Source organism: Urocitellus parryii, chromosome 3, assembly GCF_045843805.1.
Source record: "Urocitellus parryii isolate mUroPar1 chromosome 3, mUroPar1.hap1, whole genome shotgun sequence".
NCBI lineage: Eukaryota > Metazoa > Chordata > Mammalia > Rodentia > Sciuridae > Urocitellus > Urocitellus parryii.
This window is the reverse complement of record NC_135533.1, coordinates 150846062-150866655: the sequence shown is the minus strand read 5'-3', so window position 1 is coordinate 150866655 and position 20594 is coordinate 150846062. Positions and strand designations below refer to the sequence as shown.

Below are 20594 nucleotides of genomic sequence, written 5' to 3'. Positions count from 1 at the left end.
ACATGGTCTGCAGGTGTCACTGTAGTGCAATGACTTCATTTCTTCAGGATGGGGTGCAGCTGGGTCAGGTGGTGGTGACATGCCTAACCCTTTGGGGAGCCTCCCTGCTGATTCCCACCGCGGTGGTACTGACTGACAGTCCCGCCAAGAGTGCAAATGGGCTCCTTTCTCTCCACGTCCTCGCCAGCACTCGCCATCACCCGTTTTCTTGATGACCGCCATTCCCACCAATAGGAGATGGGATCTCAGTGTAGTTTGGACTTGAGTCTGATTGCTAATGATGTTGAATCCTTTTCATGAATTTGTTGGCTATTTGTACTTTTGAAAAAGTGTCTGTTTAATTCATTCTCCCCTTTACTAATAGGGTCGTTGATTTTTTCGGTGTAACGTTTCTGTGAGTTCTTTATTTATTCTAGATATTAATCCTGTTAGAAGAGGAGCTGGCAGAGATTTTCTCCCATTGTGTGTGTTCTTTACCTTTCAAGTTGTTCCCTTGGTTGTGTAGAAGTTTTTAATTGGATGCTGTCCCTCTGATTAACTCTTGGTGTTATTTCCTGAGCTTCAGGGGTCCTATCGGGAAAGCCGTGGAGTGTTCTCTTCTCGGACTCGCATAGTTTCTGGTCTAAGTTGGAAATTTCAGACCCATTCTGAGTTGACTTGTGCAGGGTGAGAGAGAAGCGTCCAGATTCCTTTTTTCTATATGATTACTGCGGAACCAGTTTTCCCAGTACCCTTTGTTACAAAGGCTGTTTTTCCTCCAGAGTCTGTTTGGGTGTCTTTGTCTAGGATCAATTGATGGCGTCCGTGTGGGCTGGTCTCCTGTCTTCTGTTCTGCATCCTGGGTCTCCATGTCTGTTTTTTATGCCGGTGCCACACAGTTCTTGTTACCATAGCTCTGGGGTATAATTGCTTTGGATATTCTGGGTCATTTATTCTTCCAAATGAATTTTTTAAATATATATATATATATATATATATATATATATATATATTACATTTTAAATTATATAACATATATATATTTTTAGTTGTTGATGGACCTTTATTTTATTCATTTATTCATACGTGGTGCTGAGAATCAAACCCCGTGCCTCACACATGCTAGGCAAACGCTCTACCACCGAGCCACGTCCCCAGCCCATTCTAATGAATTTTAGGACTGTTTTTCTAGTTCTGTGAAGGATGTCGTTGGTATTTTGATGGGGGTTGCATTGACTCTGTATCCATATCAACATCTTATGAAAACATATTTAATAAATGCAAACATAACACATACACACACACACACACACATTCCTCTTTTGGACTTTAAGAAGCCAAGAGTACTTGAATTTGCATTTAGCAATTGATGTGAAGACATCCATACTAAATGCTGAAAAGTATTTTAACTTACAAATTACTCAGATGTTTATTTCTCCTACATATGTTTATAAACACTTGTCTTATATACTTACTGGATTTATTCATGAAAACTGAGATATCAGACAGCATAGTCAACACTTTTAAATCTTTTTTTTTTTTTTTGTCAAAAGAAAAATGCCTGTCGTCCCAGCGGCTGAGGAGGCTGAGGCAGGAGGATCACGAGTTCAAAGCCAGCCTTAGCAACTGAGTGAGGCACTAAGCAACTCAGTGAGACCCTGTCTCTAAATAAAGTACAAAATAGGGCTGGGGATGGGGCTCAGGGGTCGAGTGCCCTGAGTTCAATCCCTGGTACCAAAAAAGAAAAAGAAAAATGCTAACAGTTGTTGTACTGGAAACATAGAAAGCAAAGATCATTCCATTTTAAACATCTCACAGAAATAACCCTAACCTGATTAGCCAGTGACCGAGGCAAAATGCATGCTAACAATTCTGAAGACATCTTTATTTTTATCTTGCCAATAAATTTGAATGAACTATTTGTGAGATTGACTGACATTAAACCTCCTACAGATTTAAGGGCAGGACACGGGCCAAAAATCCATCCTTGCTGACTGCGTCTGCAGTTATCTTAGAGATTATCTTCAGGTGTTTACTAGAAGTTTTTAAGTCAGGCAAGCTGACAAGAACCTCAACTGAAACATGCAGAACCCCAGGGTGCATTCACCAGGGAAAGGCTGTAAGACGTTATCATGAGCTCATTAAGAAAGCGCAGGAGAGCCAGGTAGGGTGGCACACACCTGTCATCCCAGAGGCTCCGGAGGCTGAGGCAGGAGGATTGCAGGTTCAAGGTCAGCCTCAGCAACCTAGTGAGGCCCTGAGCAACTTAGTGAGACGCTGTCTCAAAATAAAAAAAATGGGCTAGGGGTGTGACTCAGTGGTTAAGCCCTGGGGGGTTTAATCCCTTATAATCCCCCACCTCCCCCAAAAAAAGTGCAGGAGAAAACTCTGCCCAAAAAAACCCAGAGTGGTTGCAGGGAGTCCCACTGAATCTACTCCTCGGCAGCTTATACTGATGGTTTGGTTTGGGTTTGGGGTTTTGTGGTACTGGGGATTGAACCCACAAAGCTACATCCCCAGCCCTCTTTATTTATCATTTTGAGACAGGGTCTCACCAAGTTGCGGAGGCTGGCCTCGAACTTGGGCTCCTCCTGACTCAGCCTTCTGAGGAGCTGGGATTGCAGGTATGGGCCACTCTGCGTGGCTGCTGATGGGTTTGGGTTAAGTTCTGTCCAGCTCTCTCCGGGACCCCTTTTGTGAGAGGCTGATGGGGTGGCCGGAGCAGGAGTGGAGGAGGGAGAAACTGTCTCTTTTCCTTAGGAGTCTGGGGACCCTCGAGTCGATGACTTTGTCACAGAACTGTTGCTGAGGCCATCGAGTCCCCTAGTGTCTGTGGAATCAGCTGTCACCACCACAGACTCAGAACCCAGTTCGTAGAAGAGGGAGCCCCGAGAGTGAGGGGGACCCACCTTCACCACGCAGGTGGCTCTCGAGTCCCCAGGGGGAGTCCCCAAGGTCTGTCCCCACAGCAGAACAACACGCAGGCAGGAGACCCCTGAGATGGGGCACACAGGTAACCCCGAGGTCCTGTCAGAGGGCCAAGCGGCTCTCCGTCCTCTCTCACACACGGCCGTGCCTGGGGGGCAGCTGGACCAGGCAGCCCTGCCCCCCCTTCATCCGAGTCACCCCCAGGACAGGGCTGGGGGCCTCCTTGACCCAGGCCTGTGCTCGGGACAGAGCCTCCACCTTGTGCCAGGTGTCCCCTGCTGCCTGACCCTGGGTCTGGACAGGTGTCCCCAGCCTACTCATCCCAGGGGTCCTCTCCTCGGCCTGTACCCTGACCCCTCCTTGGCTGTCGGGAATCGCTCAGGTCCATCCACGTCATGTCCTCGGTCCTCCATTGGAGGAGGAGGATGTGGCCCCCGTGGGGTCGCAGGGACCCGTCAGTTGGTCCCATTGCGGTTGCCATCTTATTACCAATAACTTGTTGGTCATCACAGGCTCCTGACGCCAGGTGTGCGTGGATCCCCAGCCCGTCAAGTGACGAGGCTGCGTCAGTGGGCTCCAGCTGGGTGCCCTCCCATTCAGTTGGATTCATTTCCGACCCTCCCCACCTGGGGACGGACTGTCCCTCTCCATTTCAGATGCCAGGCACAAGCCCCAGGCTCTATTTTTTTTTTGGCACTGAAGATTGAACCCGATCCTGAGCCACCTCCCTCACCCTTTTTATGTTTGGTGTTGTTGTGTGTTTGTTTTGTTTTTTAAGATCTCATTAAGTTGCTGAGGCTGGACTCCAACTTGCCATCCTCCTGCCTCAGCCTCCCAGGCGGCTGGGATGACAGGCGTGTGCCACCGGGCCCGGCAACGCCAGGTTCTTTTACCTGTGCTTCTGATCCACTGTCTGTAAACTGGGGTTCCCGCACTCCCTCCCTGGTTCACTTGGTTTGCTAGAGCGACTCACAGACCTCAAGGAAACCTGTGGATTTAGCAGTTCATTGTGAAGGACATACAGAGGACACTGAGGAGGCTCAGAGGGAAGAGGCGCAGAGGACCAGGTGTGCAGGCAGGGGGGAGGGCCTCTGGTCTCTCTCCAGGTGCCCACCCTAGGAATCCTCACAGGTTTGGTTGGCTAACCCTGTTCCCTAGGGCTTTTATGGAGGCTTTATTACATAAGCATGATGGATTGAATCTTTGGCCACTGCTGATCAGCTTGACCTTCAAGCTCTCTCCCCTTCCTGGAGGCTGAGGAGTGACAGGGGGAGGCTGTCCAATCCACTTGGTCTTTCCAGTGACCAGCACCCCCCCACACCTTGAGGCTCCCTTGGGGCAGCCAGCCCATCATTCAACTCAGCAGCCTAGAAAAAGACACAAGCTCTGCTGATTCCAAGGATCTGAGGAATGTCTGCCAGGACACAGGAGGAAGGCCAGAGGCGGAGTTTGCAATAGCACGCTTCCCATTTAGCTGTTCATGCACTGAAACTATTTTAGCCCTTCTGTTTGTTTATTGAGCTATTACTACATTCCTGGGACGGAATCGTGTATTTTACAATACACCATTCAAAAACTCACTTTCACTTCATAGACAGAGATATTATTTCCATTTTATAGGCAAGAAAAACGGGAACTTCAAAGGAGTAACAGAGCCAAGGTCACAACTAGTAAGTGGCAGAGCATAGCTTTAAATATTGCTTGACCCACAAAACCTATTTTCAATCTCTCTCTATCTCTATCTCTTTCTCTCTCTCCTTTTTTTTTTTTTTTGTACTGGGGATTGAACCCACAGGCACTTTACCACTGAGCTATGTCCCCAGCCCTTTTTAATTGTATTTTGAGACAGGGTCTCATTAAGTGGTTGAGGGTAGCCTCAAACTTGTGATCTTCCTGCCTCAGCCTCCTGAGTCACTGGGATAAACCTATTCTCTTAACTCTCTTCTAGATGCCTCTTTCATCTGTGAGGAGGGCAAATAAGAACTATAAACAAAATTACAGAAGATATATTTAGGTACCCAAGAGAGCCCCTGGCTCCTGTGCACTTTAACTAGTCATTTGCATAAAAAATAATTATGTCTTAATTAGAGAGTGTTCTTGTCTAGTTATAAAAAATTGGCTCCCCTAAGTTCATTACGCATTTAGTTGAAGATATTCAGTTGAAATTAAATGTAATTAAGCGATTCCATTCATTTAAATAGCCTTCCCCAATTTCAGCTCCTCATAAAACCAGATGAATAAGGTATTCTGAATATATATATTTTAAAGCCCAACAACCAGAAGTCTTTATAACTTCATTAGTCTGTTTTCTGTTGCAAGAACACAGCACCACAAACTGGGTGAGTTATAAAGCAAGGAGGTTTGTTTGGGCTCATAGTTCAGGTCCAAGCTAAAGGGTTGTGTCTGGTGGTGGCTTGAAGCTTCCCAAGGTGATTCCCAAGGTGGAGATGGGGGACACGGGTGTGTGTCCTCTGGCCTCTCTCCCTATCAAGCCCCCAGGATTCAATCCTGGGTGCCCACCCTGTTGACTCGATCTGATCCCAGGCGCCTCCCAGAGGCCCCCCCTGTGGACGCCACTGTTGAAATTAGTTTCTGTCCTCGTCATACCTCATGTTTTTCATAAGAATGACAATAACATTAATAGTCCTGATGCCGACAGTCATGATGACAGGTGCTGGTCACGTGCTGGCCACCACCTGGGCATTCTCCTACATCCCCATGTATGAGAAAGCAGGCTCAGAGCTCAGATGTGGAAGCAAGTTCAAGGCCAGCCCAGGCTCAAGGTGGGAAAACTAGACCCCGTTCCCCTCCACTGCTGGGGATGGAACCCAGGGCCTGGCACCTGGCAGGCAAGTGTCCCACCACGGAGCCACGTCCCGGCCTCGACAGAGACTTGGTGCCAAGAGTCACAGAGTCACACTGCATAGTGGCACAGATACCGTGGGGGAGACACCAGGACAACTTAGCAAGCAGTGGGCAACTGGATTCAAATCCAGATCTGTCCAGTGCCAAAGCGCTGACGGCCGTGAGCAAGTCCTGCCCGGGGCCAGAGGGTCACGTTTAGGACACAAATACTTGGACTTTCTGTGCATGGAGGAGCAGCAGGAGGGGATCAACGTTCATTCGAGCAAGGGAGAGAAATATTATGGATTATTCTCCTTACAAACAATACATTTTAGAGAATTTAGAAATGCAAATAAGCATCAGAAAATGATAATCTCCTTAATTGCAAGTATCTTCTCATGAAAGTAAGGAAGATGCAGGTGGGTGGGTGGGCTGTGGTGCTTTGTGTCCAGCAGAGGGCGCCGTGTGGCCCAGCAGAGCGCCGTTTCTGGACGTGACTGCGCTGGGAAACGGGCAGCTACCGCGTCCGGCTGGGGTGGGAGCTGCTCTCGCAGATAAGGGATCCCGGGGCTGAGGGCGCGGTTCAGGGATGGGATGCGTGATGAGCATGCGCCAGGCCCCAGGCTCCGGAGTTTGGAAAGCTCCAAACCCCAGGTAGCCGGGCGCAGCGGTGCACGCAGGTCTATAATCCCAGCTGCCTGGGAGACTGGGGCAGGAGGATCGCGAGTTCAAAGCCAGCCTCAGCAATTTAGGAAAGTCCTGAACAACTCGGACTCTGTATCAAAATAAAAATATAGAAAGGGTGAGGGTGTGGCTCAGTGGTTAAGCGCCCCTGGGTTCAATCCCTGGTCCAGAAAAAATAAAAAATTCAGGTAGCTGCCCACCTTGACCTCTGCCTCCCAATTTCATCATGAACCCGTCCTGGCTCTGTTCTTTCCACCAAAGAAGGAAATGGCAAGTCTCTGATGGCCCCGGGCCGTGCACGAGATTTCCGCAGGCCGGAGTCCTTTCATCTGTCACGAGAGCGTCCTCATGGCCACAGTTTGGAGGGAGATCAAACAGCCCGTTTTCATGATGAACTGCTATAAATATCACATCCGAAATGTGAGGCGCAACAATGATAGGAAAAGATGTTCCTTGTGACCTAAGTTACAAAACCAAAACAACAGCCAAATCGGAAATGACTTCTGTATGAAGCCGATGGGGGGTGGGTCAGTAAACGGTGACATCACCCCCAAGGTGGAGAAGTGTGCAGCCTGGAGAAGCCCGCAGTAAGGGACCCAGGTGTGGCTCGGTGGCAGAGCGCTTGCCTGGCATGCTCCAGCCTCCTGCCTTCTCTGCCCAGCACTGAAATAACAGGAATGCCGAGCCCTCTCCACATGAATAGGGAACGAGTCCCAAATTCTTATGAAAGCCCACCCTGACACAGGGGCAAGTAGTTCACACGGATTCTGCCACACAGACTCCAGATGGGCCCTCTGAAGGGGTGACGGAGGGAACTGCCCTTTGTTGAGGGTGGCTGCTGGGATGTCTGAATTCTTATGGCACTTCTAGCCTGCCCCAGAGGCTGGCAAAATAAGCTTTAAGGACCAGAGAGAAAGGTCTCAGGAAAGAGCGGCAGGGATGGGCAGTTGCAATTTGGGCTGGCAAATGTGGAAGTGGTTAAGAATGGGATGTTGGAGCCGGGTGTGGTGGCGCAGGCCTATGATCCCAGCACCTCAGGAGGCTGAGGCAGGAGGATTGCAAGATCAAGGCCAGCCTCAGCAATTTAACAAAGCCCCTACTAAGCAACTTAGTGAGTCAATGTCTCAAAATAAAAAAAATTAAAAAAAAAAAAAGGGCTGAGGTTGTAGCTCAGTGGTAAAGTGTCCCTGGGTTCATCCCCAGTATCCCGAAGACTTTATGCTAGAGGTCATCAAAACAGATCCTCGATATCATTTTTGCCTCGTTGGTAGTTCGGCATTAATTTGATGAGGAAAGGTGAAGTGTTTCTCTTTTTTTAATTATTGATTTTTTTAAAAAATAACATAAGCACACCACTTGGAAAATAGAATAAAATTTCTAAGGAGTCATACAGGATGAACATTGCAATCTGTTAAACTTGTTCTCAATTCTTAGAGCTCAAGTAAATGAGATTCACCCTGGTTTCTGTTAAGAGGGATACTAGAACAAATAGAAATTGGAACAATTTGGGATAGTAATATATTACAAAAATCTTAAAAATAAGTACATCCGCTGATTCAAATTCTGTTTAGGGGCCAGGCACAGTAGCGTACACCTGTCATCTCTGCAGCTCAAGAGGCTGAGGCAGGAGGATCCCAACTTCAAAGCCAGCCTCAGAAACTTAGTGAAGCCCTAAGCAACTTAGCGAGACCCTGACTTAAAATTAAAAAAATAATAATAATTAGGGCTGGGGATGTAGCTCAGTGGTAGAGCGCCCCTGGGTTCCATCCCCAATACCAGAAAATTTAAAAAATTAATAATTGGGTTCATTTTTTTAAAAAATTGGAGTCTTGATATAATGCCAAAGCTGGTCTGGAACTCACGAGCCTCCTGCCTCAGCCTCCCCAGCCGCTGGGATGACAGGCGCGAGGGGCTGAACCTGGCCACCCCACCCCCACTCTTTAAGAGGGGCCAGGAGACACCTGACTTGGGTGGGAGACGTGGAGAAGGCCTCGTCTTCCTAGGCCAATGGAAGGGGGAGGCAGGCTGGGCAGCTCTCCTCTGTGCCAGCACGCCAGAAGGGGAGGAAGAGCAGGAAGCAGGAGAGGTGATAGGTAGATAAAGAACAGATACACCCATGATGGACAGTGTCTAGACGGCTCAGGATAGAGAGAGGTGGGCGGAGACCGAGGAGGAGGGCGGCAGGGGTAGATGAGGAGGAGAAGGAGAGAGCACCCCCTTGCAGGAGGATGTTAAGTAGTAAATGTAAAAGGAACAACAGAAAACACCCAGCGTGGTCATAGTTGATTCAGGCACAACCAGCCATGAGCTGAAACCGGTGGGGAGGGACTGTGGGGAACACTGGATATCGGCTTGACCTCCAAATATTTCCCCCAACGTACTTATTCGTGCCAAACGGGGGGAAAATGATTACGTAGGGCGGAGAAATCTGTCAGACCCCAACTTGGTGTCTGGATGAAAATCAAGGTCCCCGGTGGTGGGGAGGGCTGACGTCACATGCCCCTCACGTGATGTGCCAGGAAGACCCAGCCTTGTATCTGGCGTTGCTGCCAAGAAAACACAGCCAGGCCTCGATGGAGCGAGGACGAGGGCGTCCTACTGAACAAAAGGCCGAAGTCCTCAAGATCACGAGGGCTAGAGGCCTGATCTGGATTGAGGTTACCCATAACCCCATACCCCGTTTCCCCCAGGCCCACTGGGCTGCAGGAAGGACCGAGCAGATGTGCTTAGGAAATCTGAGCATCACTTAGGGAGTTAGTGAACGATGCACCTTCAGCCTGGAGACACACGCCTGTAATCCCAGCCTGGGGATGTGGCTCAGTGGTCGAGGGCCCCTGGGTTCAATCCTCAGGACCAAAAAGAAAAAGAAAAAAAAAATGCAGTTTCAGGGCCCACCCCATGAGTCACCATCTCAGGACATTCTGGCAGGAAAGCATGATCATCCATGGAGGAATGTCATCTCAGAAACTTTAGCAATCCTCCCTCCGGGTCCTGACCTTCACTCTCTTCTCTTTGCTTGCAGGGTGACACTGTATGCCGAGTTCCTTCCCATGAAAGCTAGGGCCAAGTGTATTTTGCTGATTGAGGTAAGGAGGGTGGGGGATGGGCCTCGAGAAGAGGCTGGCTCTCTGGCAGGTGATTCACAGGTGTCCTGAGACAGGGGACAAGGGAAAAGGACTTTAAAAAAAATTAACAGACTCAGTATGAGAAGACTCAGATGGACCCCTCACGTGGATTCTGACGGGCTGTTCTGCAGTCTGGACACACTCTTTGATTGACAGGAAAATTAAATCAATTGTCCCTTTAAAAAAAAAATGGTGGCAGTCAGGTGGTCCGTCCTTCTTCAACTGGAAATGGCTTTTACCTAAGAGTAGGCGTTGAATGACACCTTGAACGGACCAAACTCCTTCCTGTCCCCCCTCTTATCATCACCCGCCACCCCTGGTTTTCCCCAGGCTGGTCCATATCTTGTGAGTGATCTCTGTTCTTGGTCGCCTCCATGATCCAGCCAGTCCCACCTGCCCTCTGCTTCCTGGGCTTGTGGCCCATTTCCAACCATGACCTGAAGGATCTCAGGGCAAACACATGGCTTTCCAACAGCCCTCCACACAGGGGCAAAGGGTTGATTGGCCTCTGCTGGACACGGACGTCCACGGTATTGACTGTGAAGCCCCTGGGACCTCCTCTGTCACTGTGACTCCAATGACAGCATTGGTCATGTGACCCCAAGGCCAGATTATCCATCCTGGCAGCATGCGCTCCTGACCAGCTGGGGTGGGCATCAGCTGGTCTACACTGGATCAACCAGTTGTTTAAATCACAAAATGCATCTGGGTCCCCCTGATCCTGGGCTCCAACTAGCCCTTGTCACCTAACACCCCGTTCTCTCTCAGGATCCTTCAGAGCTTCCCGTGATCCAGCAGCTAAAGTGTTCTAAGTTGCTGAGGCTGGCCTCGACCTTGTGATCCTCTTGCCTCAGCCTCCGGGGGAGTTGCTGGAATGAGTGGGGTGCGCCACCACCGAGCTGGTTAAGGACCAGATGTTTGTAGTTGTAGATAGAGGGGTTCCAGCAAGGGACAGTAATGAAGGCACCCTTTATTACTGCAGGGTGTCACCACCCAGGGCTGTAAGGACAAAGGGACAGAGTAGTTAGCAGCCCAGAGTGCTGTCTGGTGAAGGCTCTGGAGAGGGGCCGTGACCCCCTGAGGGGTGCAGCCAGAGCTGCTGGGAGGGGGCCAGAGGAGTGAGGGGCTCAGCCTCTCTCCTGCCCTCCCGCCCTCCCTCTCCTGGGGCTCCCTGGGGCTGCACTCAGGGAAGACTTCGGATGGCATTGGGGCAAAGAGGTGCACAGTGACTTGCAGAGACATGGAGCAAGCCCACAGGGAGGGACCGGCCCATCCTGTGCAGGATGCCGGGCACCACGGGGCAAGGGGGGTGGACGGACCCGACGACAGAACAGCGTGTCTGTGTGTCATGCTCTGTGAGTGGCAGCATCACGCACAATAGCGGAGACACAGGAGCCAGGCACAGGTCCATCCGTGGATGCCAAAGAGGCAAAATGTGGTCCATCCACACAGGAGGATTTTTTTTTTTTTTTGGTACCAGGGATTGAACCCAGGGGCGCTTATCCACTGAGCCCCACCCCAGCCCTTGTTCGAATTTTTATTTAGAGACAGGGTCTCACTGAGTTGCTTAGGGCTTTGGTAAGTTGCTGAGGTTGGCCTTGAGCTTGCAATCCTCCTGCCTCAGCCTCCTGAGCCGCTGAAGTGATAGGTGTGTGCCACCACACCCAGCCTAATAGAATATTATTCAGCCTGAAAAAGAAAGGAGATTCTGATGTGTGCTACAACTTAGATGAATCTTGAGGACATGACGCTGGGTGAAGTAAGCCAGACACAAGTAGATAAATATTGTATGATTCCACTTAGAAGAGTAGTTGGACTAGGCAAAGTCATAATAAAATAGTGAGCGTCGGGGCTGGTGGGAGGGCCAGGAGTTCCTGTTTCATGGATATAAAGTTTTTGTTTTACAAGATGGAAAGAGTTCTGGAGACAGACGGTGCGTTGGTTGTACAGTTTGAAAGTATTTCATAAAACTGAGCCATACTCTTAAAAATGGTTACAATGGGAAATTTTATATTACACGTATTTTGCAGAAAAAAGGAAAAACCCTAAACCCAAAACCTCTCAATGCGCCCACTGTCATTTTGACATCACATAATATTGAGCGTATTATCTGCTCAGCCTGAGCTGCTAAGCTGCGCGTCCAGCAGGATATGCAAATGCAATGCAAATGTCACGCAAATACCATGCAAATGAATGCAAATACCATTGGTGTGGTCAGGACCCTCTGAAGATGGAAAGCCTGACGGCCCTAGCCCAGCCCTCTGGACCGCAGGAAAAGGTGGCCATCCTGACCTTGCTGACCCCAGGGACCCCTCCCCACCCCACGACTGACCCCGATTCTCCTGTGCCAGGTCTTCTGGGCCCTGGGGACGGTGTTCGAGGTCATCCTGGCTGTGTTCGTGATGCCCAGTCTGGGCTGGCGTTGGCTGCTCATCCTGTCGGCCGTCCCGCTCCTCCTCTTTGCCGTTCTGTGCTTCGTAGGTATCTTTTAGAGATCTCCTTCGCTGCCTCACACTTGACTGTATTTGGTGGAAAGCAGGTGGAGGACAACACCAAGGCCACCTTTAAAATTTGTTTCTTGAAATCGGGAAATGAGATAAGGGGAGTGTAGCCCCAGTGCGGGGCGATAGATTTCCTCCAGACACTTCTGGGGTGCTCTCCTGGAAGACACCTGGGGTTAGGGGAATACATTGGCCCCATCATTGCCAGATCCACACTTAACAGTGACCATGGGGTTCATTGGAATTCTTAAGCTGTAAGTGACTGACACCTAATTCACACTGGCTTGAGTAAAACAAAGGGGTGGATGCATGACAGGATTAAATATCTGGCTTCAGGCATAGCTGGGTCCAGGAGCTCAAATTAGCTCTGCAGAAACCACACCCTATGGTGAGATCAAGCCACACACTCCCCATTTCATGCACAAAGCACTTTACTACCAGTGGAGTCCCAAAATAAGCCGATAGATGACCAGATCTCATGTATGGTAAATACTACAATAATTCATGGGTAACAACAATGGGTATTAATGATACTGGGTTTAACTGTGTGGCCATCTCTGTGCCAGGCTCTTTACATGTATACTTATTCCTCCCTGTAACCACATGGATAGGACTGATGAACCTCTACATTAACTAGGGGGGCAGATAAAGCCCACAAACTTTGTAGCTTAACACAATAGAAGTTTATTTCTCACTAACATACCAGTTGAGAATGAGCGTTCTGGATGGCCAGTGGGATTCTAGACCCAGATTTTCTTTGCAGCTTGGGGCTCTGCCATCTTCCAGGGCTTTGGACTCTTCTACATGCAGATAATAGACAGGGAAGGGAAAGTGGAGATTGCCCACTTGATTCTTGAAAATCCTGGCCCTGGGATAGTTTACTTACATGCTATTGGATAAAATAAAGTCACATGGTCTCACCTAGCTGCAAAGGAAGCTGGGAAATGTAGTCCATGGCTGGGCAGCCACAACCAATGACAACTCTGCACTCTGTTAAGGAAAGCATGAATTTTGGTGGGCATTGGCTAATCTCTGCCACAACCCACTTTAAAGATGAGGAAACTGAGTCCTAGAGAGTTCAGTGGACTTGTCAAAGGACCTACAACAAGTCAACAATGGGACTCATATCTGAGCTAGATCTTATGGACTGTTGGTTTTGTGCTTTCTCTGCTATACCTGCTGCAGCAGGTTACCATGGCTTCATTTGATAGAAATGTGTTGATCTGGTCACTTGGAGTTGGCACTCCATTAGGCTTTTTCTCTCTCTTTCTCTGAGTTTGCAAGATGATGCTCAACACAGGTGAGATAGTGTCTTGAGAATTGGGGGTGACATAATGGTGGTCACAATTTAATTCAGCCCTCCCAGCACCAAATAATAATAGGAGGTGACAGTAATAACTCCAGTAATCCAGGGGGCTCCGAGCCACACACTTTGCATAGATTATCCCATTTAGTGCTCTCAGCAACCTTACCTGGATGAATCTATTATGACCCCCATTTTATGGGGGAGGAAATGGAAGAACAGAGAGGTCAAGGCATTGCACAGGATCACACAGCCCATAAAATAGCAGAGTCGGCATCTGAAGCCAGGTCTGTGGTTCCAGAGTCCCCAGCTCGGCGACCCCACCCTCAGATGAGAGCCAGGGGCTGGGAAGTTCCCCCCTAACCAGCCATGCCTGGGTCTCCTGTCCCTGTAGTGGCTGCCAGAGAGCGCGCGGTATGATGTGCTATCTGGAAACCAGGAAAAGGCCATTGCCACCTTAAAGAGGATAGCGACCGAGAACGGAGCCCCCATGCCACTGGGGAAGCTCATCATCTCCAGACAGGTCAGTGCCTGGACCCCCGGCCGGGGGCATGCGTGTCTGTGTGCGTGCTGGGGAGCGTGTACGCGGGGACACTGTGTGCGCATGTCCATGTGTGGGCAGGCATGTGGGAGAGCGCATGTACCCAGGGTGGGGTCTACACGTGTGTGTGTGTGTGTGTGTGTGCGTGCGCGCACGCGCATGAGTGTGCGCGCATGCACATGGAGTAGGGGGGCGGGGTGCAGAGGCAGGATCTGCAAAGAGAATTTGGCAACTCCAATCTATGTGTCCTCTGCCAAGTTGTAAAAATGCTACGTGAACAGGTTAGCCCATGATAGGAGGTGCCCTCTGCTGATGGTCCTGTAACTGCCTCTGCTTTGGGTCTGCCTTTCAGGACTGATGAAGTCCAGCTAGTGAATGTGATTGATGGGCCACAGTTGTGCAGTAAGATCATTAAATGCTGGGGATGTGAGGGATGTGGTAGAGTGCTTGCTTAGCACGTGCAAGGCCCTGAGTCTCGTCCCCAGCACTAAATAATAAGAATAAAAAGCTGGACACAGTGTACATGCCTTTCATCCCAGCAGCTCTGGAGGCTGAGGCAGGAGGATCAAGGTTGGAGTCCAGCCTCAGAAACTCAGGGAGACCCTGTCTTAAAAAGAGCTGGGATGTGGCTCGGTGGTAGAATGCCCTTGAGTTCAATCCCCAGTACTGCAAAATAATAATAATAATAATAATAATAATAATAACAACTACAATAATTTATTACAAAGATATTTTTATTTGTGAAGACAGGGCTTGTGGTGAACTAAGTGACCTATTATCTGGAGGGCTGTTTTCATTGTTAGCATGTTTAAATATCAAGCATTTCCCAAACTGCTCCTAGGAAAAACATGTACATGAACTACATCAAAGAAGAGCATAGTCCCGGTCCTAGAATGTTTTTAAGGGAACATTGTAAAGCAGAGACTTGATGAGTTCTTGGATACTGATAAATCATATATCTCATGACATTAGCAAATGGGTCATTTAGCTCGTCTTTCAGAGGATTGTCCTGTGGTGGGTTGGCTTGTAGGTACCTTATTGTCACCTTGACCTAGAGCTAGCTTTGGAGGAGGAAGTGTGTGTGTGTGTGTGTGTGTGTGTGTGTGTGTGTGTGTGTGTATGCATGCATGCACATCCGTGCATGTGCATGAAATGCTTGCACACCCTTGGAATAGATTCCCACACCCTGGGTCCATGGGACTCCCTGAGGGACCTCATGGCATCCCAGTTGGAGGGGGTTGAGGCTGGCGGCGGTCGGTTGAGTCCTGAGTCCTCGGCATGATAGTCCTGCCCACAGAAGCTCCCTCCCAGCACTGGGGTGTACACAGGGGTCAGGCCACCAGCCAGAGCCCCACACAGCTGGAGGGGGGACAGTAAACCATGTGTCCTTGTCTTGAAACAGGAAGACCGAGGCAGGATGAAAGATCTTTTCACACCCCACTTTAGATGGACAACCCTGTTGCTGTGGTTTATATGGTAAGAGCTGCATGGCAACTGCTTTGGCCCTCCTGCACCACCGACCTGCCTGGAATTGGCTTTTGTATTAATGTGATGCACAGAGAATGTCTCCATCTCAGGCAGCAGATCTTGTTTTTGTTTTTGGTTTGGTTTTGGTTCCAGAGCCTGAACCCAGGGTGCTTAAACACTGAGCCACATCCTCAGCACCTTTTATATTTTATTTAGAGCCAGCGTCTCATCCAAGTTGCTCAAGGCCTTGCTAAGTTGCCAAGGCTGGCTTTGAACTTGGATCCTCCTGCCTCAGTCTCCTGAGCCACTGGGATTATAAGCGTGGGCCACCATGCCAGGCTCAAACTCGATATCTTTTAAAAGGAATTTTTATTTTTTAAACAAGGGCTGAAGGTATAGCTCGGTGGTAGATCTCTTGCCTAGCAAGGTTAGGCCCTGGGTGAAATCTTTAGTACTACAAAAAAACGAGTAAAAAACATTTTATATATCTGTTTTGAAGGAAAACACCTTAATTGCAGGCCATAGATAAAAGGTACTGTCAAAGTTAAATATAGTAAGCTGGGCACAGTGGCACAGATCTGTCATCCCAGTGGCTCAGGAAGCTGAGGCAGGAGGATTGCAAGTTCAAAGCCAGCCTCAGCAACTCAGTGAGGCCCTAAGCAACTTTATGAAACCTTGTCTCAAAATAAAAAAGGGCTGGGGATATGGCTCAGTGATTAAGTGCCCCTGGATTCAATCCTCAGTGCAAAAAAAAAAAAGTTAAATATGGTAAAAAGCAACTATGTTGAGCTTTGAAGCAAGGAGCCTCTATATTTAAGAATCAGAGATTGGGGGGCAGTGGAGATGTTATGGATGTATCTGCCCACACACGGGTCTGGGATGTAATCAAAAGAATCTAAAGGAAATTTAAAAGAGAATTTTCTACAATAAGAGTTAATAAACCAGGCACCGTGGTGCTGCCTGTCATCCCAGTGGCTGGGGAGGCTGAGGCAGGAGGATCTTGAATTCAAAGCCAACCTCAGCAATAGCAAGGCACTAAGCAATTCAGTGAGACCCTGTCTCTAAGTAAAGTACAAAAATAGGGCTGGGGATGGGGCTCAGTGGTTGAGTGCCCCTTGGTTCAATCCCTGGTATCCCCCCCAAAAAAATAAAAGTTAATATGCATGATCTGTTAGTGTTCTCTCCGACTCCATGGCCTTGGGTACCACTGGTGGTACACAGTCCATAGTTTGAGAATCAGGATTTGGTCAACTTGACCATTCTTGGAACTTCCAGTTCTAACTCTGTTCAGTTTTTCGTAAACAACAACCATAGGAAGGGGCCTGATCGGGGAGATGTCTGCAGAGAGCAATTATCTGAATCCACTTTCAGCCATCCTGTCAGCTAGCTTTCTATCAAGTCGTGAGCATCACGGTATCAACGGTGTGGAAAACCTGTCCAGGCTCCGTGTGCTCTTTTAAACCAGTTCCCAGCTTTGCTATCCACCTTTGAGCACCGCTGTCATGATGAGCAGGGCAGTGTCCCCACAGTGGCCAGTTACAGAGGAGAGGAGAAAAAACTCGATAATACACAGAACCAGGGTGCAGCCACCCCCACACTGAGCTGAATTCGTTCACCAAACCCATGCAAATGTGGAGGGAGCAGATTTTTCAGGGGGTTGGCTGGAGTGGAGAGCACCTCCCTATCCAGCAGGAAGCCAGTTGGGTGGACAGCCCTGGGGGGAGGCGTGTGTCTGGGTGTGATGCTGCTGACCTTTCAAAGGGCACAGAATCAATTCTTTGGATGACATCACCTGCTTGCTTGGTGCCTGTCATCTTCCTGCCCAGGGTCTTCAGGAAGGCGCTCAGAGACTCAGCATGGTCCACAGACGCCCCGCACCCGCTGTGGACGTGGATCCTTCCCAAGGGTGTGGGAGGAGAGGTCTGGTGCCCTGCTGAGCCCTTCACCTCCTTGCTGTCTCCTGGCAGGTTTTCCAACGCCTTCTCTTACTACGGCTTAGTCCTTCTCACCACAGAGCTTTTCCAGGCGGGAGACGTCTGCAGCAGTGAGTACCCAGATTTCCTCACCAGCCCCTCCCCTGGCCCCCGCCCCAGCAGGCGCACGCTGGCACCCGCTCCCACGCACACCGGTGGCTGTCCTCTATCAGCCTGGCCTGGCACAGACTGTGGCCTCCAAGATACTGCAGAGAAACCCAGATTGTTATTGAAAGCTTGGTCCTCGTCCCCAATGCCAATCCAGTAATGAGGACACTGTTCTGAGAAAAAGGAAAAAGAAGTTTTCTTGCTTTGTTAGCCAAGGAGAAACCAGGGGACTGCGCAGCAGAGGCTGAGATTCTGCCCAGAGGGGAACAGGGGTGTTTTGTGTTTGTTTGTTTGTTTTTTAAAGAGATGATTCAAGCTACATTCTCTGTAATTCACTTGTTGATTTGGGAGATGGGCATTTCTGAGACCTTCTGGTGCACTCCCAAGTCTGAACTCCTCTGTTCCGGAGGTGAGGTGCTCCTGTGCTCAAGGACACGGAACTCTGCCTTGGACGGGGAGGAAAGGCCACCCTGTTTTCAGGGAGATTAGGGACCGGGAAAGATTTGGTAGCAGTAGAGAGTGTGGAAGAGAAAGAAGCAGGTCTTTTAAAAAATAAGTTGCAAGCCAGGCGCGCCTGCATCCCAGAGGCTCCAGAGACTGAGGCAGGAGGATCGCGAGTTCAAAGCCAGCCTCAGCATCAGTGAGGTGCTAAGCAACTCAGGAGACCCTGTCTCTAAATAAAATATAAAATAGGGCTGGGGAGGTGGCTCAGTGGCCAAGTGCCCCTGAGTTCAATCCCCGGCACCCCCCAAAAATATTAGAAATAAATAAGTGGCAGTGGCAGAGCAGCAAGGGCTAAACATTCAGTGCATAAGGTGGACCACCTTTACAAGGTGACCTCGTCACGATGGAGTCAACATTACAGTCTCGTTTTAGGTCAGGGTGAGGGGTCCTGAGGTTAGCACATCAATGTTTTAGTTTATTTTAGTAGACAGCAATTCATGAATCTGGCAGTGCCAGTGGTTTGGGCTTCGCTAAAGGGATACAAGGAGAAAACTTTTATAAGTGTCAGAAAACCAAAGGGCAACAGATTTAGGTTTCAAATCTAACTGGGGGAGTAGGAATGTGACTCTGTTAGGATTCCGGCTTAGCATGCCTGAGGCCCTCCGTTCAATTTTTGGCATCACACACACACACACACACACACACACAATTTTTGTTTTTTTAAATAAAATAAAGATCTAATTGCTGAGCATGGTGGCGTACATCTGCAATCCCAGCGACTCAGGAGGCTGGGGCAGGAGGATCACACGTTGGAGGCCAGCCTCAGTAATTTATGGAGGCCCTAGGCAACTTAGTAAGACCTTAACTTTGAAAAACACAAAAAGGACCGGGGATGTGGCTCAGTGGTAAAGTGTCCATGTGTTTAATCCCCAGTAACAAAACTAAGAATGGAAAAGATCTAATCGGCTTTTCTTGGTGTAGAGTTGGGGAAAACCCCATTCCCTAAAACAGAAAGGGTGTCCCGATGGACAGCGCCCAGGAGGGGAGCCCTGGGGTGGAAGAGGGCTGAGAGAACCAAAAGTGGAATGGAAAGCAGATGGGTTGTCTAAAGTCACTTTCCCCAGAGGGTTCAAACCCGGGGAACGTCCCTGTCAGGTCCCCCAGGCCTTTCCTATTGCTGCTGTGACTCCAGCTTTGGCAAAACCGACCCATCTCAAAGTTCAGTTTCACTCTAAGCCGTCAGGTCAGGGGGACCGGGACGGTGCTGGTGCAGGAGGCAGGTGCAGGGGGCTGGTGCAGGAGCCGGGGCAGGGGGCAGGGGGCAGGTGCAGGGGCCAGGGCAGGGGGGGCGGGCCGGAGCAAGACCTCCCCTTTACATAACCTCAGGCGCTCAGCGGAGCTTGACCAGGACGGCGATTGGTTACCCCGAGCCGAGGGCGGGAGCGGATGGTTTCTGATTGGTTCCGCTGGGTTTCATTTTGCTACTAGGAACCCATTGCGCTGGGGCAGCTTGGCCTCGTGGCCTCCCAATTAGCCTTTCCCCACTGCCCTTGAGGTGAAAATGGCCTGTGGTTAAAATGACCTTTGTCAATCCCCAGAGGAGCCCAGGAAGTACCTCCATCCACAGAATCAGGTTCCTAATTGTCTTCAGAGCCTTCCCAGTTCTCTTTCTGATATTAAGCTTCCATGATCCTGGTTAATGGTGTTGTTTATTGTAGCTCAGTGGTAGAGCTTGGGTTTAGTATGCACAAGGACCTGGGTTCAAGCCTCAGAACAACAACAAGATTTTTTCTTATTGGTGGAAGGATTTGATTAGACAGTGGGGTCCCATGGAGGTCTGGAGGGTAGGAGCCAGGCCTCCAATCTCCAGCAACACAAAAAACAATTTTTAAATCAAGATCTAATTGCAGGGTAGAGCCAGTTCACACTTGTAATCTCAGCAACTCAGGAGGCTGAGGCAGGAGGATCACAAATTGGAGGTCAGCCTCAGTAAATTTAGCCATGCCTTAAGCAACTTAGCAAGACCCTACCTCCAAATAGGACTGGGGGTATATCTCAGGGGTAAAGTGCTCCTTCAATCCCTCATTCTGATTCTTGTGTGGAGGCTCAATCAAAATCTGGGTCCATTCCCACTCCTGACCTCCCCAACAACCCTGTCCTGTGTTGAAGATTGAACACACAGAAATATTGAGGGAAGAGCAGAAAGTTTTATTGAAAGGATAGAACAGAGGTAGTAGCCTCCTCCGGAGATGGGCTGGGACCCAGAACTGTGCTGGGGAGTGGGGATGTCCTGTCCCTGTTATAGATTTTAGATTTCCTGTTTCTTATGTCCCATCCTCCTCTTATCTTGCCTACTTGACCAAAAGGTGGAGAAGGAGCCTCCCAGGGGTACAGACAGGAAGGGAGTGGCCCTGGGGACATTCATTCATTACTGTTTGTTGGGAGGAACAGTACCCTGGAGACAGGTAACCTTGCAACAGGTGGGAGGAAGGGGAGGTGTCCTGAAGGTATTAGCATTTAATTGCCTTTCCTTTCCAACCAGCCCCCATCTTCTCCACCTGACCCACTGACCCACCAGGTCATCTGTGGACGATAGGTGCCTTTTGCACCCCACCTTGGCACCAAAAATAAAAATAAAATTGGCTATTATTAGCTCTGCAGAAAAGCCTTTATCTCAGAGTTGTTGCCAGAGGCCTG

General features: G+C 49.5%; 1 protein-coding gene across 1 annotated transcript in view; it reads left to right on the top strand.

Annotated features, from left to right (window-relative positions):
• The window catches only part of Svop (SV2 related protein), an 81928-nt gene that overhangs the window by 52409 nt on the left and 8925 nt on the right, over positions 1-20594 (top strand). Inside the window, exons 7-11 of the mRNA XM_077795584.1 lie at positions 9458-9521; positions 11912-12037; positions 13759-13887; positions 15308-15381; positions 17340-17416. Coding sequence (XP_077651710.1) covers positions 9458-9521; positions 11912-12037; positions 13759-13887; positions 15308-15381; positions 17340-17416 — 470 coding nt within the window. The remainder of the gene's footprint in view (positions 1-9457; positions 9522-11911; positions 12038-13758; positions 13888-15307; positions 15382-17339; positions 17417-20594) is intronic.